This window comes from Pelophylax lessonae, assembly GCF_965119305.1.
Source record: "Pelophylax lessonae genome assembly, chromosome: 6".
Lineage (NCBI taxonomy): Eukaryota > Metazoa > Chordata > Amphibia > Anura > Ranidae > Pelophylax > Pelophylax lessonae.
The window spans coordinates 71,807,629-71,819,798 of NC_138773.1; the positions used below are offsets into that span (position 1 = coordinate 71,807,629).

Sequence of the window (12,170 nt, forward strand, 5' to 3'; positions counted from 1 at the left end):
TGCCGGGTGTGCCCAGGCACACCCTAATCACCCTCGTGCCCGCCATGTCCGCCGCCCGCTGCTGAGTCTGCTCTGCGGGCTGCGGCTCTCCTCTGCCCCTGGGCTGACTCATTTGGCGCCGCTCAGCTCCAGACTGAATCTGAGCCGGCGCCGCCCACTGTGGAGGGGGAGACAGGCGTGCCGGAGAGAGACTGTCGGGTCTGGGGCTGGGGGAGGGACTGCCTGTGCAGCGGCCGCCCAGCACAGTCAGCGCGGGAGAGAACCAGGCAGGAGGAGGCAGAGCAGAGAACGAGCAAGCCGGCCGCACGGCGAGGAGGACCACCACAGTCAGTCAGACTCAGCAAGCAATCATCCATCACCCATCAGCATTCTGCAAGAAGGAGGGGGAGAGAAGCCAGAGAGAGAGCCTGAAGTGAGTTGTGTGGAATTATTATTATTATTTTTTTTTTTACAGATCACTGGCACTGGTCACTTTGCATTGAAGGGGGCACACTGATCACTCAGCATTGATGGGGGCACGCTGGTCACTCTGCATTAAAGGGGGCACCTTGGTCACTCTGCATTAAAGGGGGCACCTTGGTCACTCTGCATTAAAGGGGGCACCTTGGTCACTCTGCATTAAAGGGGGCACCTTGGTCACTCTGCATTGATGGGGACACGCTGGTGACTCCGCATTGAAGGGGGCACGCTGGTCACTCTGCATTGATGGGGGCACGCTGGTCACTCCGCATTGAAGGGGGCACGCTGGTGACTCCGCATTGAAGGGGGCACGCTGGTCGCTCTGCATTGATGGGGACACGCTGGTCACTCCGCATTGAAGGGGACACGCTGGTCACTCCGCATTGAAGGGGGCACGCTGGTCACTCCGCATTGAAGGGGGCACGCTGGTCACTCCACATTGAAGGGGGTCACGCTGGTCACTCCGCATTAAAGGGGGGACGCTGGTCACTCCGCATTGAAGGGGGCACGCTGGTCACTCCGCCTTGAAGGGGGCACGCTGGTCACTCCGCCTTGAAGGGGGCACGCTGGTCACTCCGCCTTGAAGGGGGCACGCTGGTCACTCCGCCTTGAAGGGGGCACGCTAGTCACTCTGCCTTGAAGGGGGCACGCTAGTCACTCTGCCTTGAAGGGGGCACGCTGGTCACTCTGCCTTAAAGGGGGCACGCTGGTCACTCTGCCTTGAAGGGGGCACGCTGGTCACTTCGCATTGAAGGGGGCACGCTGGTCACTCTGCCTTGAAGGGGGCACGCTGGTCACTCTGCCTTGAAGGGGGCACAGTGGTCACTGTGCATTGATGGGGGCACACTGGTCACTGTGCATTGATGGGGACACGCTGGTGACTCCGCATTGAAGGGGGCACGCTGGTCGCTCTGCATTGATGGGGGCACGCTGGTCACTCCGCCTTGAAGGGGGCACGCTGGTCACTCCGCCTTGAAGGGGGCACGCTGGTCACTCCGCCTTGAAGGGGGCACGCTGGTCACTCTGCCTTAAAGGGGGCACGCTGGTCACTCTGCCTTGAAGGGGGCACGCTGGTCACTATATATATATATATATATACATACACTCACACACACACACGCACGCACATGTGTTTGAGCTTTGGTTTGAGGTGCACACCCTAATGCCATAGGCTGCGCACGCCTATGATGCCAGGCCCTGCTAAGAGAATGACAGGGGGTGGAGGTTGGAAGGAAAATCAGCTCCCGTTTAACCCCGCCTGTCGGGCAGCGACCACCCCCCCCCCCTCCGATGCGGCTTCGCACACGCCCTCAGCTTATTTCCACTGACCTAATGCGAGCAGACAAGTTGAAATTTTGAGGGCTGCTTTACATACAGTCACTGGCTGAACATAACTGAATCTTATTTTTGCAATCAGCATGATATGATTCAGAGAGGGAAAGAACTTTAGTAAAAGATCAGTGTCACTGTCCCCATCAGCGTCTGCCCTTACATCAGGGTATCCATCAGAGTGCCCCCTTACATCAGGGTCTCCATCAGAGTGCCCCCTTACATCAGGGTCTCCATCAGAGTGCCCCCTTACATCAGGGTCTCCATCAGAGTGTCCCCTTACATCAGGGTCTCCATCAGAGTGCCTTCTTACATCAGGGTCTCCATCAGAGTGCCCCCTTACATCAGTGTCTCCTTTTCGAGTGCCCCCTTACATCAGGGTCTCCATCAGAGTGCCCCTTACATCAGGGTATCCATCAGAGGGCCCCCTTACATCAGGGTCTCCATCAGAGTGTCCCCTTACATCAGGGTCTCTATCAGAGTGCCTTCTTACATCAGGGTCTCTATCAGAGTGCCTTCTTACATCAGGGTCTCCATCAGAGTGCCTTCTTACATCAGGGTCTCCATCAGAGTGCCCCCTTACATCAGTGTCTCCATCAGAGTGCCCCCTTACATCAGGGTCTCCATCAGAGTGCCCCTTACATCAGGGTATCCATCAGAGGGCCCCCTTACATCAGGGTCTCCATCAGAGTGCCCCCTTACATCAGGGTCTCCATCAGAGTGCCCCCTTACATCAGGGTCTCTGTCAGAGTGCCCTCTTACATCAGGGTCTCCATCAGACCTGCACTGTAGACTGTGGGGAGAAAGCAGAGTACAACTGATCTAAATCCTCAGTCTGTACTCTGAGTCTGAGGATCTGCCAATGCTCATTGCTGTAGGCTGGATAAAATCTCATAATTGACCGCATGTGGCCTGCGGGCCACTGTTTGAAGACCCTCAATCTAGAGGAATCTCACACAGGTGGAGATTTACTAAAACCAGTGAACACAGAATCTGGTGCCGCTGTGCATAGAAACCAATCAGATTCTAGGTTTTATTGTAAACTTAAATTGAACAAGCTGAAGTTAGAAGCCGATTGGTTACTATGCACAGCTGCACCAGATTTGTGCCATTCCTAGAAGGTTTGCTGTGTCTCCCAGCACAGTGCCAGGAGCATGGAGGAGATTCCAGGAGGCATGCAGTTACTCTAGGAGAGCTGGACAGGGTTGTAGAAGGTATTTAACCCATCAGCAGGACTGGTATCTGCTCTTTGGTGCAAGGAGGAACAGGGTGAGCACTGCCGGAGCCCTACAAAACGACCTCCAGCAGGCCACTGGTGTGAATGTTTCTGACCAAACAATCAGAAACAGACTTCATGAGGGTGGCCTGAGGGCCAGACATCCTTTAGTGGGCACTGCGCTCACTGCCCAGCACCGTGGAGCTCGACTGCCATTGAACACCAGAATTGGCAGGGCCGCCACTGGCACGTTTTGCTTTTCACAGAAGAGAGCAGGTTCACCCTGAGCACATGTGACAGACGTGAAAGGGTCTGGAGAAGCCATTGAGAATGTTATGCTGCCTGTAACATTGTTCAGCATGACCAGTTTGGTGGTGGATGAGAGATGATCTGGGGAGGCATATCTATGTCACCCTGACTCCCATTACCTATCAGGATGAAATCTTTGGACCCACTGCCAGACCCTACGCTGGTGAAGTGGGTCCTGGGTTCCTCCTGTTGCACGACAATGCCGGGCCTCATGTGGCAAGAGTATGCAGCCAGTTCCTGGAAAATGAAGGAATTGATACCACTGAATGCGCCCCCCCCCCCCCCCCCCCCGCCTGACCTAAATCCAATAGAACACCTCTGAACGTTAAGTTTCGGTCCATCCTAAAAAACCGCCAGGTTGCACCTCAGTCTGTTCAGGAGCTCAGTAATGCCCTGGTCCAGATCTGGGAGGAAATACTCCAGGACACCATTTGTAGTCTCATTAGGACATTGTCAGGAATGCATACAAACATGTGGGGGCCATACAAACTACTGAGTACCATTTAAAGTTGCTGCAATTAAATTTCAGCAAAACGGACTAGCCTGCTGCATCATTTTTTCACTTTGATTTTCGGGGTGTCGTTTAATTCAGCCCTCTGTAAGTTGATAATTTTCATTTCCATCAAACGATGTGGCATCCTTTCGTTCCTAACACATTACCCAGTCCATATCAGTATACATATCCAGCATATTTTACTTATTGAGATCTTAGGTATTTTCAAAATGTTCCTTTATTTTTTTGAGCAGTATACAGTATATATATAAATACACACACACACACACACACAGTATATGGTATATGGAGCTAGATCCATTTTTTTACAGGGACTTTTTTTGCCATCATGAACAAAGAGGCTGATTTCTATGAACTGCAGGGCTTGCATGTGTTGTCCGGAGAAAATTTATTCTGAATGGGCAGAGAATAATCTGCAAACATAAAGTCACCTTACCTTTCCTTCACTTTGTAAAAGTTATGGATAATATTCTCTACTGCTGTGTCCACAACTTTTGATTCAGTGTGCAGTGCCACCTACCTGCTTATCGACTCCTGACCACCAACTCTGGGCAGAGTGTGCCGCTGTGCATCCAGTCGTGTCAGGAAAAAGGTCAAGTTGAAGTTCCTGTACTGCCTACAGGGCACAGAGGAAACAGCAGAGTGTCAGAGGACAAGATGGGAAACAGAAATATAGGCTGTGTGTCAGGTGACCACTAAAGGCCAGACACAAAGGTTGCCTAGTGCATAGTCCAATCCCCAAGGGAATATTTTCATATTTCTTTAGAATAAAATTCAAAGCATTGATAAAAGGTGATCTCCTATCCTCTGGAACTCTCTACCTCAATCTGTTCGGCTAGGTCCTACTCTGGCTGTCTTTAGGTGATCCCTGAAAACTCATCTCTTCAGGGAATCCTATCACACCTCCAACTAACGTTTTATTACTTCCATCAGCTCTTTCCCCACAGTTACAACCTTTTGTACAACTTGTCCCACCCTATTAGATTGTAAGCCCTTATGAGCAGGGCCCTTTTAACCCTCTTGTATCTTTATTGTATTGTAACTGTACTGTCTCCCTTTGGTATTGTAAAGCGCTGTGTAAACTGTTGGTGCTATATAAATCCTGTATAATAATAATATTAAAGACAATTAACCTACCAGTATATCTTTGGAGAGTGTGAAGAAACTGTAGTAGCTTGAGGAAACCCATGCAAGCTATGGGATAACATGCAAATTCAATGCAGATAAGGCTGTGGCCAGGATTCAAAGCGAGGACCCACCTTTGTGTGTTTCAGCTCTGCTTGGTTCATTCTCCATAATATCAAGTGAATCAAAATCTAGCAGGAGGAGTTTGATCCTCTTTTAGGGATCAACTGAGAAACTCACATGCAGAAATCTCACCAACAGAACCCCCGAATTATATATGAAATGGTAAGATAGTTTAAGTTTCCAGAATCTAACAAATACTGAAATATTAGCTTTGGTGGCAGACCCTTAAAAATTTGCTTCTAATTCCCTGGCAAATCACCAGTTCTGATCACTGTCATGTGGCAGTGAGGAGAGAGCATTAGTCCTCTGTATGCTCCAATAGGCAGACTGTAACAGTGGTAGGCGGAGAGAAAGGGGAAGGGGGTTGTCAGTGAACTTGTGGCTTCAAATTAAATGGGCAAAGCTTAGGTCCATTTTAAAGCTGGCCATACATGGTTCCATTTTTTTCATTCAGCCAGCGGACTGAACGAAAAAAAACTGAAATGATTCCCCCACATTTGGGGATTAGGGAATCTGCCCTGCTGTGCTATTGTGACCTGACAGTGGGAGGACTCCTCAGCTGCCAGAATACACTGATCAGTGCTGCATCCTATTGACTACAGTGCAGATCAAGCTGCTTTTATCCGACAGGGCAGTTGAACAGAAGCTGATCGGCAGACGGACTTCTGTTCACTTGCAGTGACCACACATGGATTGAAATTCAGCCAGTCCCTGCTGAACAGGCCAAATTTTGATCCCTCTATGGAGATCCTAACTGCTGCAAAAGAAAATCAGATCACCAACCTGGCTGAGCTGTAAACAACAAATTACCGTGTTTGGGGGGCTGGCAGGCACTTGGATTCTGGACACGCTGCAGGCTTGCTTCTGCCAGGCATCTCTATGGGTTGGCTACCGATACTAGCTAACCAGCTGTAACATATTGAAAGTACTACCTGCCTCATGTTTTGGCTAAACTATTTGCAGCTGTAATCTCCAGCTATATATATATAAATAAAAAAATATAGGACTCAGGATATAGTGATACACCCACTCCATTAAGATGTCCCCATGTATTTTGACCATATGCTGCCACTATAATATATAAAGTAGCCATTCAGGCCTGTATCTTTCAAGATAGAGGGAGTCCTAATATGGATGTGAATATGTATATATACATGTCTCCCTACTGAAACCCACAGAATTATTGTCGCTATTCTGGTCATATACTAAGTACTACATCATCACTGGTCCTTGACAATTTGGCTGTTTTACCCCCCCCCCCCCATTTTTATCTGCTTTGCCTGCCATGATTTGAGTCGCATCGGAAATATCAGTCTGACCTGGTCTCTCTGGCCCGGAGGAAGCCTCGTGTGAAACGCGTCGGCTTGCTGGGGACCCTTAGACAGTGCTCCATCTGAGACCTTAACTTCATCTCCTGATATTAAGTTATTGGCACTCCCTTTTGGGAAGTATTTCTACATTGCGATTCTATTATGTGTTTGATTTTATATATGTTAGATATGGGTAACCATTCCTATATATTGTGCCAATTTTAAAATGTACAGTAAAGTAAATGTATGTATGTATATATATCCATGTAAATGTAAAGTTTTATTTTAGACAAATCTGTGTTATATATGATCTTCCTCCTCCCATTGGCCCGTAAAGCCCCATCTTTTCTATAAATTGGTTGTATACAACTGGCTGAGCTGTGTAAACCTCAGCATTGGCTAGACAGAATTATGAATCCTTCCAATTGTGTATTCTATCTTAGCTGCTTGCATAGAGTTCAGCTCTAAGCATTACCATGGGTATCATCCACCTACATATAACACACCATTCCTTTAACTGTGCTGGATGTCTTTGCTCAGTATTCACAAGGAACCCATCAGCTAGTGGTAGCTGATTATATAGTAGTCATGTTCTCCAAACAAAGCTGTCCTTCAGATATATCATGAGTCCTGCCATCCAACATTTCCTTTGTGATGCTGACACCTCTGTATTTAAAAGGCAGTGAATGAAGAGCTGGAAATGATGGCATGGGTCCAGAGCACATGCACAGGATGGCAGTGTGATGGAGGAAGATAGTGGTACGGAATGAGATGCGTGGGGTGAAAGAGATAAGAGTTACATACAGGTCAGACAAAACATACATTACAAATGCAGCACATGGCTTGTGCATAGAGAGAGTGTGACAGCCAGTGATACCTTGCGTGGAACGCTATAACTGATAGGAATGATGAACCTGTCGGTCAGCTGCAGGAGACGAAGAAGCTCACAGCTCATCACATCAAGGCAGAGCTTGGGAACCAATGCCAATCCACGGGTCTTCTGTTCTGTGACGCACTGGGAGACTAGAAGACACAGGAAATTGCCCAGTCACATACCTGACACATACATGCGATGCGTGTAACTCCAAGAAATAAACTAAATCAAAAAACGTACGCTGCGCTAGAGATGGCGATTCAGTATTGACCTCCATGCAGTACATTGTGCTTTCACCCTAGAGGAGGAAAAGGAGAGATCAAAAACATAAGCACAAGATAGCCATCCGTATATTACTGAAAAGTTGTATGACCCATGAAGTGTCTGGGATTTTACTGCCAGAGTCACGGACAATAAGAAAACCATGTCCTGATCCACCAAAATCTAAATCTATTTGTGCTTGACAGACTGGCATATGGAATAATGCAAACAGCAATGCATGTAACTCCAGTGGTCAGAAGAAAGTTAACTAAAACGGACATCTGCAATCAACCCAATTGTCCCCAGGGTGGACACATCTGTATTACTCAGACTGCCCTGGGGCAAATTGAGAGGCCCACAAGGCTAGTTAATTTACCTGAGCAGCAAGGATGATTAGTCCTGTGTCTACATCATAGAGTGGGATAAGAAGCCTGTAGAAAGAGAAGACAACCAGTTACTTTACATCCAACCGAACATGTAAAAAAATGCAGTGTGCACTTTAAATAGGAAGACATAACCCATATGGTTGTTTTCCAGCTGTATACCATATACACTGCACTAAGTGCAGGAGAAAACACTAGAGGGCAGTGAAGATGCATCTCAACTTCTATTCACTGGCAACCAGCAAGGTAACACGTTAATAATGGTCATACAGATAACAAATTACCTAAGAATATAAAATTACTAGTTATGGACTCAACCAGACATGGAAAGGACATGTATATATATATATACACAGCAATCCTGATAGCCAAAGCACTGTATACAACCACTTTATTGTACACAAATATATTTTAAAAAACATTTTCTTAAAAAACCGTCACTGATACTACAAATGGATGACCAGATGCATATTGTATATGGGTTAAACACAAAGTATTGACATTGCAAGGATAAACCCCTATACATATAATGTGATGCACATGCAGAAAAAAATGTTGAAAAATGTGTCCATAGGAGGATCCTGTATTGATGGATCAAATACAACACATGCAGTATCTATATAGAGACTTGTGTCCATATAGTGATATATAGGTTCATGAACTCTGAAAGTCACCATGGATGCATGAGAATGTCGTAGTGTAGAGGAGGGCCCACTAAATAAGGGGAAAGGATATGCAGATTTGCATAGGCGAATAATGTCAGTGCCCCCAGTTCCTCTTGGGATATGTGACGTGCATATCCCAGGAGGCGCCGGGAGCATTATTCTCATTCCATTCACCAAAGCAGGAGGGGGCGGGCCTAGTGGCATGTCATTGGAAAGTATGCTTGAACTCAGAAGAGCCTACTGATGAAATCCCAGGAGAAGAGGACGCAGGACCCAAGTGTTGGCTGTAGAGCGAGGATCTCAGTCAGAAAACGTTGGATCCCCTGGGTAGGTTTCTTAACTGTGCAAGACACAGCACCAGGAAGGCAGGGTGGGGGGGGAGGGTGAAGTTCCTGTTTAATTGTCAATATTAATTTTGGACCTGGGAAGGTTCATATGTATATAAACCACAGCGAGGAAGCTGACAGGCTCAGAGAGGCATTGAGGACTGAATAGGGACAGCCAATGGGCCGGATGGGACCCAGGGGTAGCAATTTTCCCAGATCTGGTCTATAGGAACACAAAATCCCTTTTTTTAAATTCTGGTTCAGAATAATAGGAATATGAAGATGTCCCAATAGTGGAAAACCATAAAACCTATCTGACATCTATGTTCCTTACAGTGTACCTCCCTCTACTGCATTCTGACAGTCAACGGGGTTGATACCAAAGCGCTGTGTAAACTGTCGGAGCTATATAAATCCTATATAATAATAATACCAAAGCAATTTCTGAGAGTTAGCAGCACTGAATAAATGGCAGTGGTGTCACATTCATTTTGAGCTGTTGATCACAGATATTTGATATTGATCACGTGGCAAAGCAGTATCGCTAATAATGTCATCATCATCATCATCATCTATCTTTCTCTTCTAAAAATTATATATTTCTCTGAAACTCCACAGGTGAAAATTCCTTAGTGTAGTCCGTGTCTTTCTATCCCACAGGACCAAGGTTTTGAGGTTTCAGGTTGTTCCTCCAGTTGTTTATTCTACACTATGGAGATTCCACAGGAGAAGCATGACGCCACCATTATTAGGAAACTCTTACGAAAGAACAGAGTTGTATAAAGTACTCGAAACCCATACTTGAGTAGAAGTGGAAGTGCTCGATCAAAAAGTGACTTGAGTAGAAGTACTAAAGTATTCAACATTTTTTGTACTTAAGTACTGCAAGTAGTTTTTTTTTTAAATTTTGCTACTCAAGTACTGACAGTAAAAGTACCAGTAGTTTTGAAAAAGAAATTGCTACTCAAGTACTGAAAGTAAAAGTACAAGTACTGTGTTATGTAGTTATTAAAGAAAGAAGTCAAAAGTTTGAACATCATATTGTTTTTTATTATTTCAAATGCAGCTTTTATTTATGCATACAGTAGCATTTATTTTCGTATGCGCTGATAATACACGTTTTGAGCTTCATGAAACCTGCCATCTACTGTTCTGGCAGTGGTAATTTTTATAATTGTAACGAGTAACTATGCAGCACGAAAAAAAAAAATATCGGAGTAGAAGTATTGAAATCATCGAAACAATGTAGTGAAGCAAAAGTGAAAGTAGGAGAAAAAAATGATATTCTAGGAAAGTACAGATACCGCCTTTTGGTACTTAAGTACAGTAGTTCTACTTAGTTACTATACATCTCTGCGAAAGAATAATGGAGGTTGTCAATCCTTTTGGCTTTGGTTTTAATGCTGCCTTTCTAGCTGACCCAGAACCAGCAAAGGGATAAGGAATTCTGACAGCTTTTCTAGGGCCTCATTTAGACCGGCGAATGAAGTGCTAATAGGCTGCTGTGTTTAGAAGTGGCTAAACGCATGGTCACATGCAAACTGCAGCTTGTTTGTGTGCAGCCAGAAACACCGAACCTGTGCACAAACTGCATCCAGGGCTGGTCAGAGGCTCTGTTGGTATGTATGGATGATTACATGCAAACAGTGGTGACGCCTGCCATTTATTTATACAGATAGTTGCAGTGCTGCTGTTCACACACACTTTGCGCATGCAGCTGTTCCTCCACTGGCAAGAATCCGCTGGCAGCTGCAGATCGATGCCCGGATAAATGAGGCCTTAAAATAATTTACAACATGCTTGTCATCGACACTGATTCTTGCCTTATGACTGAATCGCTTTAAAGTGTTACTCAGCTCAGACCCTGCATTCACTATATATGGTCCCCCACAGTACACAGCACATTATTTTAGTAAATATAAACTGCTTAATACCTTTTCTCATCAGCAGTATATAGCAGTTTTGTGGCTTCTATCTGTATCTGGTTAAAGCTTGTAGGAGGAGCTTTCCTTCTCCTCTGACTGTCCTATGAGGCTGCAGGACCCCTGACCCTCTGTCTGGCCCAGTGCTGATCACATGCACCCTCCCAAGAAAAAAAAAAAAAACCTCTCTAGCAATACACACCAAACTGAGCATGTGCAAAGTGACTCCAAAGGTTCAGTCTTATCAGGAGATGGACTGGGGCCAGTGGAAGGTGGGGAGGATCAGAGAAGACAGGATCAAACAGTCTTTTTACACAATGCAGAGGATTAACCCCTTAGGTTTCACAGTGAGTATAACAAGCATGTTTTACTGCATATAAAGACTGATTTTACTGTTGTGGGATTAGTAACACTTTAAGCTTTACAATGGCTGAAACGTGGGGCCAGAAATAATGGTGGGACCATTTGTAGGATACAATAAACCAGTATGGGATCCAACTTGTAACAAACCAGTAACAGCACCAAACTTAAACACCAGAGTAGTTAGCCTTTGAAATATTCCCTTCCAATTAAAAACAGACCCAAACCCTTGCTCTCCCTACCCCATTATAGCCAAGAAACTGCCTGCATGCTTGCTGGCAACCTATGTATAACTACATAAACCATGTCAAAGATGAATATCACAACCCTGGAGCATGGACGTTCACAAACAAGTCAGCAATGGCAGCTTCCTCACTTCTATGCTGAGCACTGGTACCTTAAGGCGGGTACACACTGAGAAAATCAGAAGAAAACTTCAGATCATTCCATGTTCGTATAGTGTGTGTACACAACTTTCAACATCCGATTCTGACTTTGCAAATGAAAATTTCCGAAGGGACAAACTCCAAAATCATTCTCGTACGTGAACGATTTTCGTTTACTGTGTACCGTTTTCGTATGAGAAATATCAGATACGAAAGATCAGAAACAATGAATAACAAAAAAAAAAAAGCTTTTGTCATATGAGAATCTTCATACATCATTTCTATCCTTGGTTCCAACTTGCTATGAAACATCGAGGAAAACCGATCGTTCACCCCATTTTCCTATAGTGTTTACCCGCCTTTATACACACACACTATATGACCAAAGCACCTGACCACCACAACTCTATAAGCTTGTAGGAAAAACTATGGCTATTAATATGGAGTTGGGTGCACACTGCAGCCTGCCATATTTTGAATTTCAAAATGGGAGCCATGGGTGGCACTGTCAGTCAACTTTGGTTGAAGGAGCTGGTATGAAAATTGTTGCCCAGTAGTGAGTGTAGACAATCAGATGCAGTTATTCTGGAAGCCATGTGTGCCAGCTG

At 45.6% G+C, this 12,170-nt stretch overlaps 1 protein-coding gene across 1 annotated transcript in view; it reads right to left on the bottom strand.

Moving 5' to 3' along the window:
- LOC309559020 (coronin-7-like) overlaps positions 1-12,170 on the bottom strand; it is a 344,039-nt gene that overhangs the window by 47,831 nt on the left and 284,038 nt on the right. The window contains exons 10-13 of the mRNA XM_082262130.1: positions 7,897-7,951; positions 7,500-7,557; positions 7,263-7,408; positions 4,348-4,443 (exon numbers count right to left, since the gene is read on the bottom strand). Coding sequence (XP_082118256.1) covers positions 4,348-4,443; positions 7,263-7,408; positions 7,500-7,557; positions 7,897-7,951 — 355 coding nt within the window. The remainder of the gene's footprint in view (positions 1-4,347; positions 4,444-7,262; positions 7,409-7,499; positions 7,558-7,896; positions 7,952-12,170) is intronic.